This window comes from Theobroma cacao, chromosome 1 (assembly GCF_000208745.1).
Source record: "Theobroma cacao cultivar B97-61/B2 chromosome 1, Criollo_cocoa_genome_V2, whole genome shotgun sequence".
NCBI lineage: Eukaryota > Viridiplantae > Streptophyta > Magnoliopsida > Malvales > Malvaceae > Theobroma > Theobroma cacao.
In genome coordinates this window covers 33355273-33376001 of record NC_030850.1, presented here as the reverse complement: position 1 = coordinate 33376001, position 20729 = coordinate 33355273, and the positions used below count along the sequence as shown (strand labels likewise).

General features: G+C 36.0%; 4 protein-coding genes across 5 annotated transcripts; 3 read left to right on the top strand and 1 right to left on the bottom strand.

Annotated features, from left to right (window-relative positions):
• On the top strand, window positions 822–3246 carry LOC18613929 (ras-related protein RABA3). Its single transcript, XM_018114448.1, has 2 exons — window positions 822–1387; window positions 2612–3246. The coding sequence occupies exons 1-2, from the start codon at window positions 1134–1136 to the stop codon at window positions 3066–3068; spliced, it is 711 nt and encodes a 236-aa protein (XP_017969937.1). The 5' UTR covers window positions 822–1133; the 3' UTR covers window positions 3069–3246.
• LOC18613928 (AAA-ATPase At2g46620) lies at window positions 5982–8131 on the bottom strand. Its single transcript, XM_007051412.2, has one exon. The coding sequence runs from the start codon at window positions 7683–7685 to the stop codon at window positions 6246–6248; it is 1440 nt and encodes a 479-aa protein (XP_007051474.2). The 5' UTR covers window positions 7686–8131; the 3' UTR covers window positions 5982–6245.
• Window positions 12889–15306, top strand: LOC18613927. Its single transcript, XM_007051411.2, has 4 exons — window positions 12889–13233; window positions 13330–13590; window positions 14582–14741; window positions 14882–15306. The coding sequence occupies exons 1-4, from the start codon at window positions 13018–13020 to the stop codon at window positions 15058–15060; spliced, it is 816 nt and encodes a 271-aa protein (XP_007051473.2). The 5' UTR covers window positions 12889–13017; the 3' UTR covers window positions 15061–15306.
• On the top strand, window positions 17040–18861 carry LOC18613926 (vegetative cell wall protein gp1). 2 transcript variants are annotated; one of them, XM_018114407.1, is made up of 2 exons: window positions 17040–17715; window positions 17758–18861. In XM_018114407.1, the coding sequence occupies exons 1-2, from the start codon at window positions 17247–17249 to the stop codon at window positions 18585–18587; spliced, it is 1299 nt and encodes a 432-aa protein (XP_017969896.1). In that variant the 5' UTR covers window positions 17040–17246; the 3' UTR covers window positions 18588–18861. The 2 variants fall into 2 exon arrangements, with proteins under 2 accessions (XP_017969896.1, XP_017969895.1); XM_018114406.1 differs by having other exon boundaries at window positions 17042–18861.

The window sequence follows — 20729 nt, the reverse complement described above, 5'->3', positions numbered from 1 at the left end:
GTCCACGTTATTTCCTACGATGGCAACAGATCATTTAGAAGCTTCGTCTGCTCTTTTTCCCCCTCCCCTTTTGTGCTCACATGTTATTTATTGCCAGGCTTTTATTATGCACATAGAACAATAATTCAGCACCCCAAAATTAAATGCATAGAATAGCCATACCATCAGATGAATCATGTTCGACCATAACACGATTTTAAGGAAAAAAGAAAAAACAGAACCAAATGATGTTCCAGGATGCAATTTAATACAGGGCCAGAAAATAATTAAACTGAGGAGAAAACCAATCAGCCTATATGTGTACGGTACCCTGAATGCATTAAATAGGGGTCAAGAAAATAGTTGGGTCTGCCCTCTCCTTTAATGCCAACCTGACAACTTCGGCCAGGTTTTAGCCAGACCGCATATTTGCTTTGATCATATCATTAAAACATGGTAATGAAATGACAAGGATGCTTGGAAATTAAGTGACAACCCAAGGTTTCCAAATTTTCAATTATAAGGATTTAAGGAACAAAACAACACCTTTTGCTTTTTTTTAATTACCTTTGCAAAAGCACTTGTAACTATCATTAGAACAGCTTCGTCCGGAGATTATGCCAGGAATTGTGAGATTATTGTTCTGTGTATGTGGCACCAAGTTTCAGTCTGACAGATCCCAATCCGCCACCGCATTAGGCAAAAGAAAGTTTATAGTATTATGCCCTTCTTCTGCTTAGTGGTTAGCTTTTGGCCTCCATCATTTTCTATTAAATAAATTAATGAAAACAGCATTGGTACACCCACGATAAAGCATTAATAGAGAGACAAGGACATGACTAATTGCCATGACTCTCTCTTTTACATCAGTGACTGGTGACTAGAACCCTTGAACCCCAGTCTTGTCCGCTCCCATCTCTTCTTTTCTTTTTTTGTTCACATTTTTAATATATTTTCGCTTTTTCTTTACTTACTCCCACTTACCCCCAACTCTAGAGGCCAAAAACAATACCAACGTTTAAACTTCATATTTAATTTTAGAAGTAGTAGTAGTACTTGTTTTTGCAGCACTGCAAAAAGAAGCAAAGAAAAGGGTGCGTGGGTGCTATTCTTTTTCTTGGCTTTAGTGGTTGTTTGCTTCTAAGCCAGTGAAAATGAACGAAGAGATGAATGGTGTTGACGTCAAGAATCACCAAGAAAATGTTCCAGAGAAAATAGATTACGTGTTTAAAGTGGTGGTGATCGGCGACTCAGCTGTTGGCAAGACTCAGATACTCTCCAGGTTTACAAAGAATGAGTTCTGCTTCGATTCCAAGTCCACCATTGGGGTAGAGTTCCAGACAAGGACTGTTCCCATTAAGAACAAAGTCATAAAGGCCCAGATCTGGGACACTGCTGGCCAAGAAAGGTTAGCTTCTCTTTCCTTTTCCCCTCTAGGCTCCCTGTTTGGAGATTAATGATGCTGTCTCAAGTCTTGGGTTTTTTTTTTTTTTGTCCTTTGCCTGGACTGTAAGTCTGTAACTGAGATTTCTTTAACTTCATTATCCAGAGCTGATAATGCAAATTAATCCATCTAGTTGTTTGGTCAAATGGTGTTTCAAATCCTCAAATCTTAAATTGTGGTCCAGAATTTAGATTGCTGAAATCCCACTAGTTTAATCATGAATGTATATAATGGCAGCAGCATTATCGGAATTTTGAATAAAAATGGTGCTTCACCCAAGCTGACAGCTAGTTAAGCAGAACACCATCAGCATTTCATGTATTTTGATTTAAATTCTAGTTGTTCAAAACTTCACCCAAAAAGGAATCTAATTTTGGTGGAGATTTGGTTAATATCCAGGTTAAAACATTTTATATTTTTTGTCATGAAGAAGACAAAGACTGAAAGTGTACTTGTATCATTGAGTGCAACTTAAAGCCTATTTATATTTTAGCTGAAAGATTCTGTCATCCTTTCGAATTACTGACTTAGATTTTCACATTAATTTAACGATTACTATAACTTTGACCTAATCTTATCCTATTTTTGAGTTTAATCTTTACTATAAATCCTATTTAATCTAAAATGATTAATAAAGTGGATTAAATTCACTTGAGTCTTTTCTATGTTTGGATTTACATGATTTCGGTGCTTTGGCCCCACAATTTGGCCATACCAGTAGGAATTTTGGACTGCTTAATCCCCACTTTTGACCAAGATAAAAGAAAAAGTTGTAAAGTATTCAACAAATCTTTAATTTCAGAATCCAAAACTAGCTGGAATCCTCTATAATAATTCTTTCCTCCATTAATCAAGAATTTTCTCTCCTTTTTTAAAAAAATTAAAAGTAAAAAGAGAAAGGTTAAAAGGATTAATTGTTTAATCAATTGTCTTATCTTTTCTCAATATATTAAAATTATCATATTAACTATTAACTGTTATATTTTAAAACAAAAAAATTATTATAAATAGCATCTTAATTAATATTAATAATATCTTTAAAAAACATTAGCAAACCCGAAAATAAATATAGATAAAATTATTGCAAATTATGCTCATATTACTATATTTATGAGTAGTAGGACAAGCCATGATAAAATAGTACAGTAACTCAATGTTTTAATAATTTGGGCAATTTGATGTCTGTAGGTACAGAGCAGTTACAAGCGCATATTATAGAGGTGCCTTGGGGGCAATGCTAGTGTATGACATCACCAAGCGACAGAGCTTTGATCACGTGGCGAGATGGGTCGAGGAGCTACGCGCCCACGCCGACAATTCCATCGTCATCATGCTGATTGGAAACAAGGCTGATCTAGTGGACCTCAGGGCGGTTCCAACCGAAGACGCTGTCGAGTTCGCAGAGGATCAGGGCCTGTTTTTCGCCGAGACGTCTGCTCTCAGCGGTGACAACGTGGAAAAAGCATTTTTCAAGCTGCTAGAAGAAATTTATGGTGTGATTTGTAAAAAATCTTTGGGATGTGGAAATGGGAAATCCAACGGTGGTGATCGTGCCACTGCGTTAAAAGGATCAAAGATTGAGCTGATTGCTGGTTCTGATTTAGAAATAAGTGAGATGAAGAAATTATCATCATGCACTTGTTAATTTTTTATTTACATTCTCAAAGGAAGAGAATGTTTGGTTTCTTTTTCCCTTCTTGTTTTGTGTTATTTTTGTTCTTGGGTTGTGCATTATAATTTTTATATTAAATTATATCATATGATGTATTTATTATAAGAAAAGCATGCATCTCAATTGTTAGAAATATATCACCTTTTCCCTACTTGTATTGTCTTGTTAAATTTCAGAAGTAATGGTATTAATTACATGAATTTAACATTTTAAAGATAAGTGAAAATTCGTGTATTTTATCCTTCTAATTACATACCAAAGTCAGCATTGAATTAAATTTTATATTAAGCTAATACATATAGTTATTAATCTTTATATTTATATATATAGTGAAATATAGTCCTATTATTTTTTTAAAATTATTAACTGTAGACGTATAAGATATTGGTATGTAACAAAATTTTAATATATATATATATATATATATAGGTAGTTCTAATTTGGATTTTGTAATGGACAGATTGGGCCTGGTTTTGTTTTGGGCTTAACTTACTTTTGCACAAACGGTTCAAACTTGGCCCAAGCCCAAAGTGCAAGTGGGATTTTGGATTTTACATCCTTGGAATCATGCAAATTGCTTTACTTTTGAATTAGGGATTATGGACAGCTAGGAAGGCCAACAAGATGTGGAAAGTTTTGCTTTAATGTGCTCGTCAACAAAGAATAATATTTTCTTTCTTAAAAGGTATATCTAGCTGCCTATTATTCTAAAGAAAGGTTTGAAATGCTAATAAATATTCTCTTTGGGGGTAAAAGTCTACACAAGATCAAATATTTTAACTTATATTTAGTAAAATTTTAATAGTTACATAAATTCTCTTTTTACAACTTCTACTTGATATGCTTCCTAATCTAGGATGACAGCTAGGAACTTTTTGCTGGTTCTTCCCGAAAGGCTGAAACCCAACCAATTTGAGTACTTGGGATGAGTTTGGTTAACAATTTAATAGTTTTGTAAATCAAATAATTTTTTTATCTTTTTTTAATGTATTTAATGACAATTTTAAAATTTTACATGAAGTATAACTAAAAAATAACTATAAAAATAATCATACATATATACATATATATTAAAATTTATAATTATAATAATAAAAAATAAAATTTTAAAAGTGACGCCGTCACTACTTGTCACTTCCTTTACTCTACCACTAAGACAAGTGTTAACATTATGAAAAACTAGAAAAAGGAGAAAATATGTGCAAAACAATTTGGCTTATTCATCTAGCATACTTTTCGGGCAACAATATGCCTAAAACTTTTTATTGCACAAGCCTCCAAAGAATCAAACAGCAGATACATTTCTAGTTAAGTTTGTTGGTCTGCCTTGTCTTTATTCTTTTAGCACTTGAAAATAATAACACACATAAAACCATAATAAGGTTGCTACTTAGGTATCAGTAGCGACTAAACCAAAAATATAAGGGAGAAATAAGCCTAAACTTCTTGCAAAATACCACACGCATGTGACCTATATAAGTTATTTGGCCTAGCCGGGCTATGGCATTTATTTGATATCGTGTGGTTAGTACTCAATGTGGTCACGCTCTTTATTGAGGCAACTAATCACGGAACCCAGCAGCGCCGCGGTGTAGTAGGTCTGGACTAGGGCGGCAAAGCAATTACTAGGCAGTTTGGTGCTGCCTCCAGACTCCAACTGTATATTGCAACTAGCAATCCGCATTGAAAGCTGGCCTGAATTAAATAGAGCCCTTATGATTGTCCCTTCCAATAGAAAAGCAAGAGTGACGTACTCCTGAGGAAATACTATAAACTTTAGCCATGGGATGGGATCAGCAAATCAATAGGACAACATAAGAACAAAAGGGGGGGGGGGGGGGGGGGAACGGCATTAAACATGGAGTCCTTAGAACTCGAGTCCGAATCCAAGAACATTGAATTAATTTTTATATTATGGATGAGGAAATGGTCAAGAACAAAGACCTGGGATGTTAGGCCACGGAATCATTGCATTTGGCATTCAATTCTATTGGTATTATTCTAGGAAAATCATACATTGCGAGTTCGATTGATAATTTGGTGCCTCCAAGTGGAAATGCAAGGTGGAATTTGATGTATTGAATCGGAATAAATATTTATCAGGGATTCTCGAAATTGCTTTACAAATTATTTTTTCACATTTGCATTGCATCAAATGGAGACCCTTGACAGATGATTAATACCTAAAAATTGCAGAATCTAATCACCATCAAACAGCCCGTCGCGTTGTTTTATTCGGGCAAGTGGGAATCTAAGGACTTTTTCTCATCTTAACAATGTGCTTTAAGCACTGAATGATAGACTTGAAGAAGGAAAATTTTACATTTTGGAATTTGGGCCAAACCCTTTTACAATTACAACAAAAATTGCACATAATTAGGGGTTGTAATTGCGTAATTTGAATTGGAAAAATGTTGCCGGCGATATGAATTTATTCATTGTGGTGATTCCGGTGACTAAACTCCAAGGACTAGAGACAAACTGAGCCCAACGGAATAGAGGGTCAATCACATCATGGCCAATGATGAGTGAAGCGGAGCAAGAAATGGTTGGCCATTCCGTCATAATTTCTACAGCAGCAAAACAAGGACGTTGCGCTAAAAACAGGGAAATTTGAGAAAAAAAAAAACATACAATACAGCCCAATTTAAGTGGTCTGTAGCTCTGGTCAACTTGCAAAGGGCTGTCCTGTCGTGGATTTCTCTTTTCAGATCCACCATGCCCCCCATCTCAGACCAAATCTTTTGCACCAATTTCCGCACTGTTCTCTCACTCTCAACTCATTGTACGTTCAAAAGAAAAAACAAATGAACACTTAAACAGGCAAATATATTTACGCCCCCAGATGATTGGAAAGTGATAACCTGTTTCCAAATTCGAAAGAAATTAGGCCCAAAGTTGCTTGGAAGTGAGATTGAATGCATTTCCTTTCAAAGTACAAAAATATCATCAATCTAATGCTATTATGTACATGTTTGGAGGCAATTAAAAAAGCTACTATAAAAGTAACAAAATGGGGTAAGAGAATATACTCCTACAACATTTATCAGAATCAAATTCTAATTCTGCTATTAAGAGTAAAAAAATCTAGCTGAAAATTCACCAATACTACAAGCTAAGCTTCCGGTCCAGTGTGATCAGAGTTCATCATCAGCCCTCCTTTTGCCCGCTACTAAGATCGAACGACTGAGATTTCCTACTACTTTTTACCCTCAACAAACCGTACCATTTCTTAAACTCCCTAACTGCATGGGCACCACCTTCCTTACAAAAAACCCCGCTCGGTTCACCAATTTCCTCAACCGATTTCCTCGACCCATTCTCACCCAACCGCCGTCCGATGTTCAAAGCTCCCCTCCCATCACCGTCCGTTTGCAAAGCGTTGATAACCGACTTCAAAGCCCGGCTCGGCGAATTCCGGTTCGCGATCATTAACTCCCCAATCTCAGCCGGGCTTAAACTTGCCCCGTTTTGGAAAATCTCCTCTACCTGCGGGAACAGCTTATGATCCTTGAGCCCCAGGTAACTATTGGCCAGCGTTTTGAAAGCCGTAAAATCACATAAAGGAAAATGTATATGAACATCAATTCTTCCCGGTCTAAGAATCGCCGGGTCAACGTTATCTTTGCCGTTCATTGTGAAGACCATGACTCTTTCTTCGCCGCAGCTGGAGCTTAAAATCCCATCCATAAAATTTAAAATTCCTGATAAACTCACGGCCGTTGATCTATCGGCCAAATACCGGTCCAGATCCTCGATGACAATCACGGACTTGGTCGTGCTTTGTAACAAGAGGAATTTAAGGTCGGAATCATCCGAAACTTTGGACAAGTCAATGTCGTAAACATCGTAACACAAGAAATTAGCCATAGCCGCGACAAAGCTTGATTTTCCGGTACCTGAAGGGCCGTAGAGGAGATAGCTCCGTTTCCAAACACGACCCAGCCTATGATAATACTGTTTGGCTTTGAGAAAAGAGTCGAGATCAGATTTGACTTTGCTTTTAAGGTCAGATTCCATAGCTATTGTTTCAAACGTTGAAGGATGCGTGAAAGGAACAGATCTCCACCGTCCGTTCTGATCATCGTGATGATGACGGACGTTCATGTAAAGCTTCAAGTCTCGTTTTTTCTCATCAAGTTCATCGAAAACCGTGTGGATATGTTGGAGATAAGGCCGGAGAACTCTTCGTTTATCGGCTTTTCGAATCTTCAACACCAAAGTTTTGTCTTCGTTAATCCAAAAAATCTTGGCACCCAAAAAATCATCCTCGATTACCTGGTTGCGGTCGAGACGGAGGACGATTTCATTAGGCTTTTTACCGGTGAAGAGATTGGTGAAATCCGAATCTTCAATGGAAGTGAGAGAATTTAGATAAACCAAAACTTTGTGATAAAGTTGGTTCCTTTGCATGCTTTCGTTGAATTCTGAGACTTTGAAGAATTGGTAGACATGGAAGCAATCTTGGATGAAACACCACTTTTTCTTAACAATATAAATCAGCCCGGTCTTGATCAAAACAACCCGGAAAAGAAACAGGGAAATGAAAGCTATCAACAAGAGAAAAAATGGGTTATACAGAATCGTCATGGTTTTCCAGAATCGAGATGGAGAAACCTAATGGAGGAAGGATATTAAGGGGAAATTTTCCTTCTTCCGGGAAAGAAAAACATGTTTACCAGGAAAAGGAAAGAAGTGAAAACACGAATTTAAGAAGATTGAAAGATAGGGGCTATTTTTAAAGAACCGCAAAGGAAAACAATAAAAAGATAATAAATAAAAATTTTGGCGAGATACGGCCGCTTCCCGGCAACCTTAGATAGGTCAACACTCAAAATCGAAGCAATTAGAGAGAGATGGAGTTTTATGAATAAAAAAAAAGGAATATGCTACGTTTTTAATTTATTTTGTAGGAGGTTCGGATGGGGGAAGGGATTTGGTTGAGGGGCAGGATAATGAATTGAGGAATTTCTTCTTTTTGTATCTGCGTCTTGAACTCTGGTTCCAGCCTACTTGTCAGGGACAACCAAAATAATATGAATTTATTTGCTTACGTTCCTATTAAGGAGTTCCAGTGAAACTACTTGCCTTCTCCCCACACGTCTGGGCCAAGCAAATATATTATTATTATTATTATTATTGAGTTTTGTTTTCGTGGCCTTTGGTCTGCCAAAAAGCAAAATATAATTGACCCGTGTGTGACATATAGATTTAATGATGCAATTCGTTTTCATTAAGAGGTAATGTGGTTTCATCCTTAGTTGCTTCTATGAAATTGATATCTATTTTATTTTGATGTTTTTCAAAATGTGAATACCAAAATCATTTAAAATACAAAAACTTACTTGATTCACATGTTTTGACAATAAAAATAATATTTGATCCAATTAATTTTGGGTTTTTCAATACATTATGATCCTCCTCTTTTTAATGGATAAGAATTTTAATGTTTGTATATAAACAAATAAAAAAAGCTATGACTTTTCCTTTATATAGCGAATCTTTAAACTTTATCTATTATAAGATTTAAAGTTTATAAAGGGCTGTATTCCTAAACCCATATTTAATATTGGAGTATTAACTTATTTTATTAGATCATGTTATAGATAACAATATTATCATTTTATCAAGATCAAATAAATTTAACCCGTTCTTAATAAAAAATAAATTAAATAATATAAATACATACTTTATTATTTGAGAAAATGCAACATGTTTTTCAAAAAAAAATATCTTATGACATTCATTCTTTATATATATATATATATATATATATATAAAAGTGATTTTGCACAAGATAAAAAATAGCTTTGCAAATCCATTCTTTATTTTAGGATTCTTATATAAAACTTCTAATATCAAACTTCAACTTCAAATTAATATATCTTCATGTTAATCTCGTTTTCCTATATATGTATTGTAAATTTGTAAATATTGTTTGTAGCTACATACGCTAAAACCAATTAGATCTGCGTAATTAATTAGTATTACCATTTAAGGTACATTACATGTTACTTACCTTAGTTTACAATATCTTGCCTGCACCCATTCAATGGAAACACCCTTTTGATCAAAGTGTTTTCAAGAGTTAATCTATATTAAACAAAAGAAAGAAATCACATTCAACCTAATCCAAGTATTTATGGCCACATGACTGCAAGGGTGCTTCAAAAGGCTAAAATGTATTTTAATACCCTAACTTACTTGGATTGCATCAAATTTTTAATTTATTCATTTGTTTAACAAACGGGACTCACGTGTCTTTCCTCTCATCCCAAAATACTAGATTAGTCCAATAACTATTAAATCAATTAAGCAAACTAACTTACGAAAACTAATTTATGTAATTTGCTGGGGATTCGAATATTCTCTATAATATTTCTTTACAATTCTCAGAAGACAAGAAAATTAATCTTCTTTTGATTAAAATTTCTCCATGTGGATGGGGGCACAGAGTAATTAGCTTACTCAACTGCTTAATTTGACTGATTATCACCTTTACCGACTAAATCTTTTACAAGAAGCACAGCTTCAACTGGGAACAAACGGGCATCAAACTACAGCAATACGCAAAATTTGTCAAAGTCGAAAAGGCAAAGTGGCCAACTCTTTATTATATTTTTCAAAAGGTTATTACGTTGGACATGATCAGACTTTATTTCTCCTTTTGCATGGTCATACTTGTCAATACCTTTTTCTTACGCGGAATGAGAATGATTGCAATTTTTGTTCCTGTTTCCTTTTCTTAATTCTTAATAAATAAAATTTGATTATTTCAAAGGCACTTTTACAAAGAGATTAACTTTGTGGGTAGCATGATTAAATCTAAAAGGTTAAGAAATAACTGATAAGCATTGTTTCTTTTTTCTTTTTTAATTTTATCCGAGGCTTAAATTTGAAACTTTCCTTTATGTCCCCACGAAATTCCCACGGCATTGCTCGATGGAATTTTTGAAAAATGAATATATTCTCCATCAAATTGTGAAGTGTCAACCTCAATTTTAAATTTGCAAGCTCGAATTTTCTACTTTGATTGGTCGCTTTTTTTAGGACTTGGTTGTGCTTGTTGTTGGGGCAATTACGAACAGCATTTTTATGCGTGACGCCTATAGGGCCCTATTACACATATTACCTAAAAATTAATTAATCTTGATAAAGAGGAAAATGATTGATAAATCACAGCCATCAAGATTTCCAGATTTTGTTAAGAGCGGTGATTAATTTTATATGGTATTAATTAATTAAGGCTGCATTTTAAGTTTTTCTACTTCCATAGGAGTACAAAGCGAAAAACAAGTCTTGCTTTTTTAATTAATATAAAAAAAAGAAAAAGGAGTTGAAATTAGGCTTTAATGATCTACTTTAGAATAATTATTTGCATTAAGTCAAGTCCCGAATATAAGGTCAAGTCACCTAAGCAGAAGAATTAAAGGAAAAAAGTTTCAAAATTTTCATTCTATAAATTCATATATATATATATATATTCTTTTCTATGATTGAAATCTAAAATCTAGGTATAAGTTTTAAACTCTAAAAATTAGTTTAGTACCTTGGGGATCTCCGTATATATTACAATTTAAATTTACTTAATTGATATGAATGGAAAAATAATTAGAGCTTATATTTGATGAATAAAATGATTCCATATATGCATATGATATTAAACTTTTCTTGAAAGCAAAACTGATGTCTCGCTCTTCTCAACCAATATAAGAAGTACTGTCAAAATCGGTAGCCAAAAAAAATCCAAGTTGTGCTAGACAAGTAGCTAGGTTTACCAGTTTTATATAAGCTGATAATGCCATCACTTGCTAAAACCATCTGAACAGTTATATCTGACGCTTAACAACTGGACTGCTAGCTAGGCTTCCAACTTTGTTTTCAAAGATCGACCATGGAGAAACAGTGCATACGACGATTCAAGAGTATCCCAAATAATCTCTGGACTGAAATCTTGGCTGCATGTGACGTGAAATCGAGCAGTTCTTTTCCAACCCCAGTCTCCATCCATAGGCTGCTTGGCATTTTCACGGCCCTGCTCATCTCCATTTCATGCAGTCCACTCATGGTTTTTTGGGTTAGCAGAGCCAGCTAAATTATTTAAGAATTTTTTTTCATCCTTTTCTTTTTTTGTTTTTTTGCCAATTTTGTTTTTGCAAAGCATGATTGTTCCTGGTACATGATTTTCCCTTTTGTGTTGGGATAATTGTGATTATGAACGAAACATCCAGACTAGAGGATATAATTGAAGAGATTCTAATGCTGAAAGTGAAATATGAGAAGAAGGGGACTGTCGGATTTGCAATGGTTGTGGCTACAAGTAACCTAATATATCATCATCGACCAATTAGGTAGAGACAAAGAAATCAGCCCGGCGCCCTCATCAACACATGATATGATCGGTAACCATTCTGCGATGTGGCCAAATTTTGTATACTTGCCAAACAAGACACCAAATAGCGTAAATAATTAAGAGAGGCTAGCTAATTATGTTAAAATTGGTGCAATTTGTTGGGAAATTGTGTGCGTGATTTGATTGTGCAGAATAATTAAGAAATGAATGATGGATTATTAGTAATACTAATTTTGATCAGTGCTGTTATGTGTTTTGTGTAAATCGACCAATTCTTTACCTGCCACTGCTGCAAGCGAGTCGTTCCCCTAGCCTACTTTATTTGATTCGCCATTCGCTCTTTGCGAATTTAATTAGTATGAGAAAGAAAGCATGGAAAATGACCTTGAGCATGCCTTTGACTGTTTGGTGCGTTTAGCCGACTAAACCTACCGGTTTCTTTGGCAGCCTGGTTAGGCAGGCCTATTGCCTAATATTTTTGAATAATCGTGGACTCCAAATGCACGGTGCAAAGAGCACATTCTATATTGAGTTTCTACCTATAATTGCACTTAATTAATAGGATCAAATCTAAAAATGAAGAATGGCGGCTGCTGCTAAAACATAGTCTTGCTGTTCAGTTGTTATCTAGATTGCCGATTCAACGAAATGGTGGCCAACACCGATCAGATCATCGGCAGCTAGCACAGCCGTCACTCGAGAGGAATATAAAATAGTTGGCTAATACCAACCTAACAGGCTTTTCGGCCTGGTTTGACAAAGCAAATCCGCGACCCCTAGTCTTAGTGTTAAGTGTACACATACATGATGGGCTCAATGATCTTGTAAAACCCAGAGATGAGCGTTGATGGGTTTCTGCATTTGATGCTGCAACTTGCAACCTCGTACCGGCCCAATCTTTGTTTTAGTTGCCCACATATCCCTGATTGCATGCATAGGTTTTCGGCTCATAATTAGCTAAATTTGGAAGAAAGTCTCCAACATCTTGTGTGGAATTTCAAATTGCCCAAAAGTGTCAGAATGTGGTAGAGGAATTAGAAAATTCGAGTCTAGCGGCATTGGGTAAATTTTCTCTACAGACCCCTGGGAACAGATTTGATTCTTTGGCTTTATCTTGCAAAGAAGTAAGCAAGATTTAAAAAGAAAATGCTGGACATGGAAAACACTAGTAACACGAATGTCATGTCCTGGTAGAATTTTCGAGCACTATTATTCATCATGAACCAATGATTGAGTTATTCCGATATGACTTGATTCCACGCTGCGAAACCATGGTGGGAGCTTCTAGCGATTCGCCAAACAATGTCTGACATCCACACACGTTTGTCAAGTGAAGTGCAGCCCAACTGGTAAAGGGTTCTGCTGTTGTTACTTGAGAGTGATCCAGGTCAGGTCTCGGGCCTAAAAAGGTTAATAGCAGGGTCCATGTTACAGGCAAAAGCAAAGCAGAGCAAGCCACATGACATCACTGCCAAACACACCCTGCAATCTCTGTTCCTTATCTTTTCTTAGACCCGTTTCGTTATCCCCTTTTCTCTGTCTCTGCCCCTCCCTAAAGACAGAGAGCGCATGGCAGCCACACTCAGCTTACTGAAACTCCCCTTTCTACCACCAAAGCCACACTATCCTCAACCCAAACTACCACTTCTTTCAAACCCCACAAAGAAAATTATCTCCAATGAGTCAATTAACCCTCCAAAACTCTTCACAGAAACCATCGATAGCCTAAAATCAGCTTCTCTTCCCCTCACAACGCTTGCATTGCCCTTCTTCTTGGACACAAAGGTAAGAACGATACTCCTCCACTTTCGTTATTTTTCATTTTCGATTTTGGAGTAGATTTGTTCACTTTGTTAATGTGGTTTTCTAACGAACGAACAGGATGCTCTTGCTGTTGATGGAGAGTTTGGGATTTTGGAGGGAAGAAGTTTTGCACTTTTACATCCCATTGTCATGGGTGGTTTGTTCTTTTACACTTTGTGGGCTGGGTACTTGGGTTGGCAATGGAGGCGAGTCAGGACCATCCAGAATGAGATTAATGAGCTCAAGAAACAAGTGAAGCCCACTCCAGTTACCCCAGAAGGGAAACCTGTGGAAGCAGCTCCATCTCCCGTGGAACTCAAGATTCAGCAACTCACTGAGGTTTGCTTGATTACAACAACAATATTTATATATAGTTGCAAATTTGCAAATCCCAGTTTCAGCATTAAGTCAAGATTTCATATCCTAGTTCCGTCAATGAATTAACAGAAGTGCTGTGTGATAATATAATGATATCTCCTTTGCAATTGACAAAGTGAGATTGTTAAGCATCCAACATAAAAGGCTAAAATTGTCGTGCCCAACCTGAATATAAGGTCACGACATACTCTGAACTTTACTGATACGAGATAACCCCACTTAACAGAAATATCAGAATTCTCTTGGTGATATGTAGGATAATGGATCATAGCTAGCTACAACGTATATGTGAATACTAGCTGATTACTGCAAGTTGTAGCAAGTTGAAATTCGTACTATACTAAGTGGTTTCTGTTCAACGTCCTGAAAACTATCTGGTCATTTGTAATTTTGTTTTTGGCAAATTAGTGGACTTCATTATCAGAAAACAAGGAAGAGGTTCCCTGGAATACAAAATCATGTTGTCATCCTGCCAAAAGAAAGCCAGCTTACAAAGAACTCCAAAAAAAAAACCCCTATCATCTATATACAAAACTCAAACAAAATCAGAAACTGCAAGTAGCCACAAAAAGTTATAAACAAAGCCGGCCCCTTCAGAGATCATTCCTGATAGGAAAAACAGCAAGCTTGCAATCTGATCAATAACTCAGAGTTCCATAGCACAGACCTTGTCTCATAAACCAAAACATCTCAGCCAAATAAACGTCAACAAGCAACAGAGAGAAACAATCAAACCTGAAGCTTGAGTTCTCGACGCAGCCGTTCAAAGGAAGAAAGGTATTTCCGGCCTCTTCACACCTTAAAGACTTACTCAAAGACATTCAACAAATCCTCCTGTCGTCTGACCCCTTCTTTCGCAAGACTATCTGCGAATTGATTCTTTTCTCCGAAGATATGGTTGACTTCCCACCCTTTAATGTTCCTTTAATGGTCATTTGTAATTTAACTTCAGGAGAGGAAGGAGTTGCTGAAAGGGTCTTACAGGGATAGGCACTACAATGCAGGATCGATACTGCTAGGATTTGGGGTTCTTGAGGCTGTCAGTGGAGGTGTCAACACATGGTTTAGAACAGGAAAGCTCTTCCCAGGCCCCCATTTGTTTGCTGGAACAGGTACCTTTTTAAATTCTGAGTTCTCTTTTCACAAACTATATGATGACAAATAGGAATGCAAGATTTATGTAGCTGACCCCAAATAGTTTCCAGTGAGTAGCATATGACTCCACCTTGTTGGCTTGGTGTTTGTTTTACAGCCATTACAGTGCTATGGGCTGCAGCTGCAGCGCTAGTGCCATCAATGCAGAAAGGGAGTGAGACTGCAAGGAGCCTTCACATTGCATTGAATGCAGTAAATGTTACACTTTTTATTTGGCAAATTCCCACAGGTATAGAGATAGTTTTCAAAGTTTTTGAATTCACTAAATGGCCTTGAAGTACAGACCTTGCAATAATGACCACTCTTGCCTGCTCTGTTTATTCTATAAGCTTAGGACTTTCTTCTCATTAACAACTTCAGTTTTCTTCTCTGGTCCTGTCTTTCTCCCCGTTTTAATACCAGCAAATAACTTGACAATTAAGTATATAATGAAGTACATCGGTGCATTTATGATTCGAGTGTTTGGATCTGTAACTATTCTGAGCCAGTTGTCATTTATATTCAGCTTGGAATTTCAAGGAATTAATACCAGTATGCTTATTCGTTACTTTGATCCCTTTTAGGCACATGATCACATGCTCAAATGCATTGAGAAATAGCACGAGTCCATTGAGAATTCATAATAGGTTTAGTTTCATCTCGGGAATCTATAAATCAACCAACTCTATAGCCCACGCTGTTTTCCATTGCAGGCCCTAATAGAAATAGGAGAGGGGGTTGGCAGTTAAACCTACAAAGTATATGGCTATATGCATTTTTCAGAGGGGATATATGGGTTTTGACATTATTATTGTCATTATTTGTAGTAATATTAGTACCACTGCTACAGAACCATTGCTACTTTAATCTACCTTTTGGTAAGATATCATAAATATTAATGAATTCATTATTTAAAGATGAGAAAGACTCAAACATTGTAAAGCTTGTAGTGTTTCATGTGGAAGTACTGATTCCTACAAAAATAAAAGTTTATTGAATGAAACATTTGTAACAAAAGATGGTATGGCCTCATCAGATTATGAGAACTAATATTTAATTATTGGATTCTACTTTAAGTTTGGCTTAGTAAACACTACATTTCATCTTTGACAGCTGATTAATTAAAAAAACAAAAGTAAAAGAACACTGATATTCCAAGGTCCCACCTTAAGAATTCGTTTCTTCTCTTTGGCAACAATGGATGGAGACAAGGGTTGATGTTACAGTCGGAATCAGACAGCTAAATTACTGCAATTGTCAAATGTTCTTGGTTGCTCAAGTCAAAGTTACTAGAAAGACTAATAGTCTTCGTTAACATAATAACATTAAAACAACCCCATCCGTACGTGAAAGACACTGAAGGATCCTAAAAAGAAAAAGTTCAGAAAGAGAGTTAAAGTAGTAGTAGTAGTAGTAGAAGAAGATAGCATCAAAATCTGTTCTCGCCAATCTGAGCACGCAAAGTCAAAAGGAAGAAACAGACAGCAACGGCTTTAATTTTCTCCTGTCATTGCAAGAATCTTGGTTACAGTTAGTTGTGTGAAATCTAAGCCGGATGTAAAGAATCGTTGAAGAAGTTTTTGTGCAGTGAACTGTTAGCAACATGCGTGAGTGCGGCCGTAAAAAGCACAGGCTGAATATGCGACCCAGCTCATTCATGGAAAGGGAACGGCTGTTAGTGATTGTGGGAGAAAGAGAGCAGCCATTAAACTCAACACGACTTGCTATACAAATCAGTCAAGCTATCTTAATTTTGTGATGGAAGAAGATTTCAATGTTAAGAAGCACTTTTTCCTTTAAAAATGTTGTTGCTACAGATTAATAATATTTCATGAATTCCACAATCCTTATTCAAGAATATTTTTCATTTCTGCAAAGAATGGAATTAAGATTGCCGTGTTGGATGAGCAATTGAACATAGTCCAATCCGATCCGCGGCCATGTATTCCAAAATTACAAGGACAAGTTATTTTGTTTTCTTTCTAGGCTCTGGTTAAATGCAAGTTGGAAATGTGAATTGTGTGTTAAAAATTAAACTGATGGACGAAACAACTAAACAAGACGTCGGTAGAGGATTCTGCAGGAGCTGAACTTTTCAATTCAATGAATCCCCGGTCACTCAACTAAATTCTGTCGAAACTTGGCTTAAGAAAAAAAAAAGAAAAATCTTGTGAATTACTTTATTTGATACCTATCGTAAGATCTTAAACTTTTGGCAGCTGTATGTGTTGTTGAAATTAAATTCGATGCTTTTCTTATTCCAGCCCCTCTCTCTTTCCTTCTATGTGGATCATAGCTTGAAGCAGTTTCCTCACATGAACTTTTCTTTTTGGTTTTTCTCTCGATTCCTGTTTGTACTTGAACCTGGATTACTATATAAACACTTCCTGGCCGTCATTTATGCCTGTGTCCATTCTTTTACCATTTCCAGTTGATTGAGTTATTAGCCCTTTGATCTAAATCTTTCAGAACCTCTCCACATTATGTCGAGCCAAGCTGCCCCAGCTCGTCCCTGGTTTCGTTTAGCATCCATAGCAAGGCCAACCCCACCCCAAGCCCCTCCTCCACCCACTGAACCCGCTCCAGGCCCGCCACGACCAGCCGCTGTTCGACCTACATTTAGGCCGGTAGCTCAGCCTCAAGGAACTGCCGCTGCTGCACCACCTGTGGGTGGCGTTTCTTCGGTTCCACCTTCCCCTGTTGCTGTTGGCAGAGCTTCTCAGCCGTCTTCCCCTGCTGATAGAAAACCTACAACTTCCACTTCTTCAGTTCCTAGTTCCCCAGTGAGGACCGTGCCAACTGTAACTGCAACTGCGGCGGGGCCAACTATTTCTCCACCGAAATCAGCGACAATTGCGTCAGTGCCATCTTCTCCAGCCAAGCCGGTCGCGACTACTGCTTCTGTGCCAACTTCTCCAGCCAAGCCGGTCGTGACTATTGCTTCTGTGCCAACTTCTCCAGCCAAGCCGGTCGTGACTATTGCTTCTGTGCCAAGTTCTCCAGCCAAGACAGCCCCAACTACATCATCAGTGACAAGTTCTCCAACCCAAAAACCTGCCTCCTCTATTGCCACCGCGACTCGTGTGCCTAGCCCTCCAGCATCAACAACAGCAGTCAAACGTGCCACACAATCTCCGATTCAATCACCAAAGATCAAACCACCAACTGCTCCGCCACCTTCTCCTTTGATTCTCCCGCCTTCCCAGTTGAAAGCTCGAGATGAGCTTGAACCCAAGATCCCAGTTGAGGTAGAGCAAAAGACTGTGCTCGTTCAAACGAGAATTGACAAGCCCAAACCGGAAAGGGTCGTAACTGCTCAAAAGGATCTCGGTGACACTTACAAGCCTAGCATTCTGCTGCATGGAATGAAAGAACCGTCCAAGAATGGGGAGACAAAGGAGAAAGGTCATGACAAGAAGTTTTCTTCAGATTCTGAGGATTCCAGCATGAGGGTCATAACAATTGCTGGTGAAAACAAAGGTGCTTTCATGGAGTTAATCCAATCACCCCATAAAAATGGCTTTCAGGGCAATCATCGTGAACAAAAGAGGACCAATTTATCTAGAACTATCAGCGACGGCAGTGACTACCAAAGCTACAGCAGCAGCGAGGAAGGTGTTCGCAAGGTGAAGGACAAGAGCAACACATCAAGGACAATGCCTATGAATGCATTCATGAACAGCAATGTGCAAGGCGTTAATAACTCAATTGTCTACAACTCTTCATGCACTCACCATGACCCTGGTGTGCACCTTTCTCTCCTCAGAAAACCATCCGGTGGCGGATTTCAAGTCAAGGAACGCACAAATGGCTACAACAGCTAGAGAAAGAAGAAACCAAAGCATCGCAAGGGTTTTACTTTCGTTTGATGAATTAATTTAGGCTACAGTACTTATGTTTTTAAGAATAAATCTATGAGTTATTTGAGTGATGGCTAAAGGGCACATGTATTCGGATTCGTCGGTTCCACTTCTTCTGTGGTGCGACGGTCCTTGTCCCATGCCGTGGCCCTGGCCTTTGGTATTGAGAATTATATATGCTAAACGTTGAGTGTAATAAAAAGTGGAGCATAAAACCATTGTGTTTGCAATTTCATCACTAATTGGCCTATATATCCTTCGACATTTTTTGACGACTGCCAATATTCCAGTGGGACACGCTGTTAAACCCAACTTGTTCTGCTTTAGCATATTACAATGTGGAAAATTTCTTCTGAAATTCCCATTGGAAAACTGTACATTCAAGAGGATGACAAAGACATTTAAGCTTTTTATACTACCCTATGCTTTTGCGAAGGGGATCTACAGGACAATGAAACTTGCTCAGAAAGACAACAGGAAGGTGTAAAACACTTGGCATCACCCATTTGAATAAGTTCCAGCAATGCTTCAGCTTTTTTGCGGCTTGTAGGTACTTGTTTGGTTTAATTTATTTATTTTTTAAAAACAGATGTTGAGTCAAAAAGTATTTAGTAAATTTTTTTAAAAAAATATAGTTTTTTTTTAAAGAATAAGAACCTATTTAGCTTTTTTTTTTAATTTAAAAGATATTATAAAGTTCTTATAAAAAATAATAATTTTTAGAATTAAGTTAAAGCTATTTATTAAATTGTTTAACAAAATAAATTATATAAGCTTTAATTTCGATTAAAATCATCATAAAAGATATTCATGCATCTTTAATCACCTAATAAGCTATAACATAACGCTTTAAGTTTATATATAATTTTAAATATTTAAATCAAATAAATTAATAAAGAAATGGATCAACTTTCAAATTTATATAATAGCAATATTATTAGATTTTTGTTGATCTAGCAAGCAATCAGATAATGATGCTTCAATTCTAAAAAAAAAAAGAGAAAAGAGGAGACGATATATTTAACATTAAAATCTTTTTTTGTGGAAAATAGAGAAAACTTTTAAATAGTATCTAAATGCAGTTATGAATTTTGGATTTTTTTTCCTCTTAATCTTTATAAGAAAAAAAATTTTAGATTTTGATATTCTGTTGTTAGGTTTTTTATTTTTTTTAATGGTTTTTGTAGAGATAAGTAGAGAATAAGGAGATTATGGTTTACCTTGATTGAAAGAGGAATATTTTCTGAAAAATTGATGTGTTTTTAAAAAAAGAAAAGAGAAAGTTCCTTTTTGGAGCTTTTTTATAAGTTTTTTTTTTTATTTTGTACTTTAAAAAAATTATTTTTTTTAAGAGTTTTTCAAAAATTATGTTTGACTTGACTTTTACTTTTAAGAGGTAGATAAGCTGAAAAAAAAATTAGACCAAATAAGCACTAAATTTTTTTTTTTTAAAAAAGAGCTTAAAAAAAAGTTTGCTTTTTTTTTTTTTTTCTAAAAGAACATACGTAAGCTTTTTAAGAGAGTTATTTTTTTAAAAAAAATCCTCTCTCTAAAAATTCCCTCTCCCTCTCTCTTTATCAATCTCCCTTTCTCTCCTCCTTTTTGTAAATAATCCTTTTAAGATTTTGTTTTGTTCTTATAAAAATAAAGAGAAAAAAAAATCCAAAATTCAAAATTGCAATAAGGAATTATTATTCTTTTTCTTTCTATTTTGTTTTTCAATTTTTTTCTATTGTTCTTTTTTATTACTTTGAAAATTCTCTTTATTGTTTGATATGATAATTATATGATGTTTATTTATTCTTAACTTCTTTTTTGTGTATATAATATTTGTTGATTATGATTGAAATAATTAGTCAAATATATCAATGGTTGTTGAGATAAATTATATAAAAATTGAAAATTCAATATTTGTACTCGTTTGTGGTAACTCAGTTTTAAAAAATTGTTTCTTTTAGATACAATAATAGGTTGCACTATAAAAAAACTTAAATAGACTTTAATTCCTTTGACAACAGGAATTGCAGAATTTTTGAATTTCTTAACAATGAATTCCACATTTGAGTTATCAGTACGCAACAGATTATGCGGCATTTCTTGATAAAA

What these genes read in the sequence shown, in the direction of transcription:
- LOC18613929 (XM_018114448.1), top strand. Translation starts at nt 1,134, where the DNA reads ATGAACGAAGAGATGAATGGTGTTGACGTCAAGAATCACCAAGAAAAT. An exon ending in GACACTGCTGGCCAAGAAAG is followed by an intron (nt 1,388 to 2,611) that starts GTTAGCTTCTCT and finishes TGATGTCTGTAG; the next exon opens with GTACAGAGCAGTTACAAGCG.
- LOC18613927 (XM_007051411.2), top strand. Translation starts at nt 13,018, where the DNA reads ATGGCAGCCACACTCAGCTTACTGAAACTCCCCTTTCTACCACCAAAG. An exon ending in CCTTCTTCTTGGACACAAAG is followed by an intron (nt 13,234 to 13,329) that starts GTAAGAACGATA and finishes ACGAACGAACAG; the next exon opens with GATGCTCTTGCTGTTGATGG. An exon ending in CCATTTGTTTGCTGGAACAG is followed by an intron (nt 14,742 to 14,881) that starts GTACCTTTTTAA and finishes TTTGTTTTACAG; the next exon opens with CCATTACAGTGCTATGGGCT.
- LOC18613926 (XM_018114406.1), top strand. Translation starts at nt 17,247, where the DNA reads ATGTCGAGCCAAGCTGCCCCAGCTCGTCCCTGGTTTCGTTTAGCATCC.
- LOC18613928 (XM_007051412.2), bottom strand. Translation starts at nt 7,685, where the DNA reads ATGACGATTCTGTATAACCCATTTTTTCTCTTGTTGATAGCTTTCATT.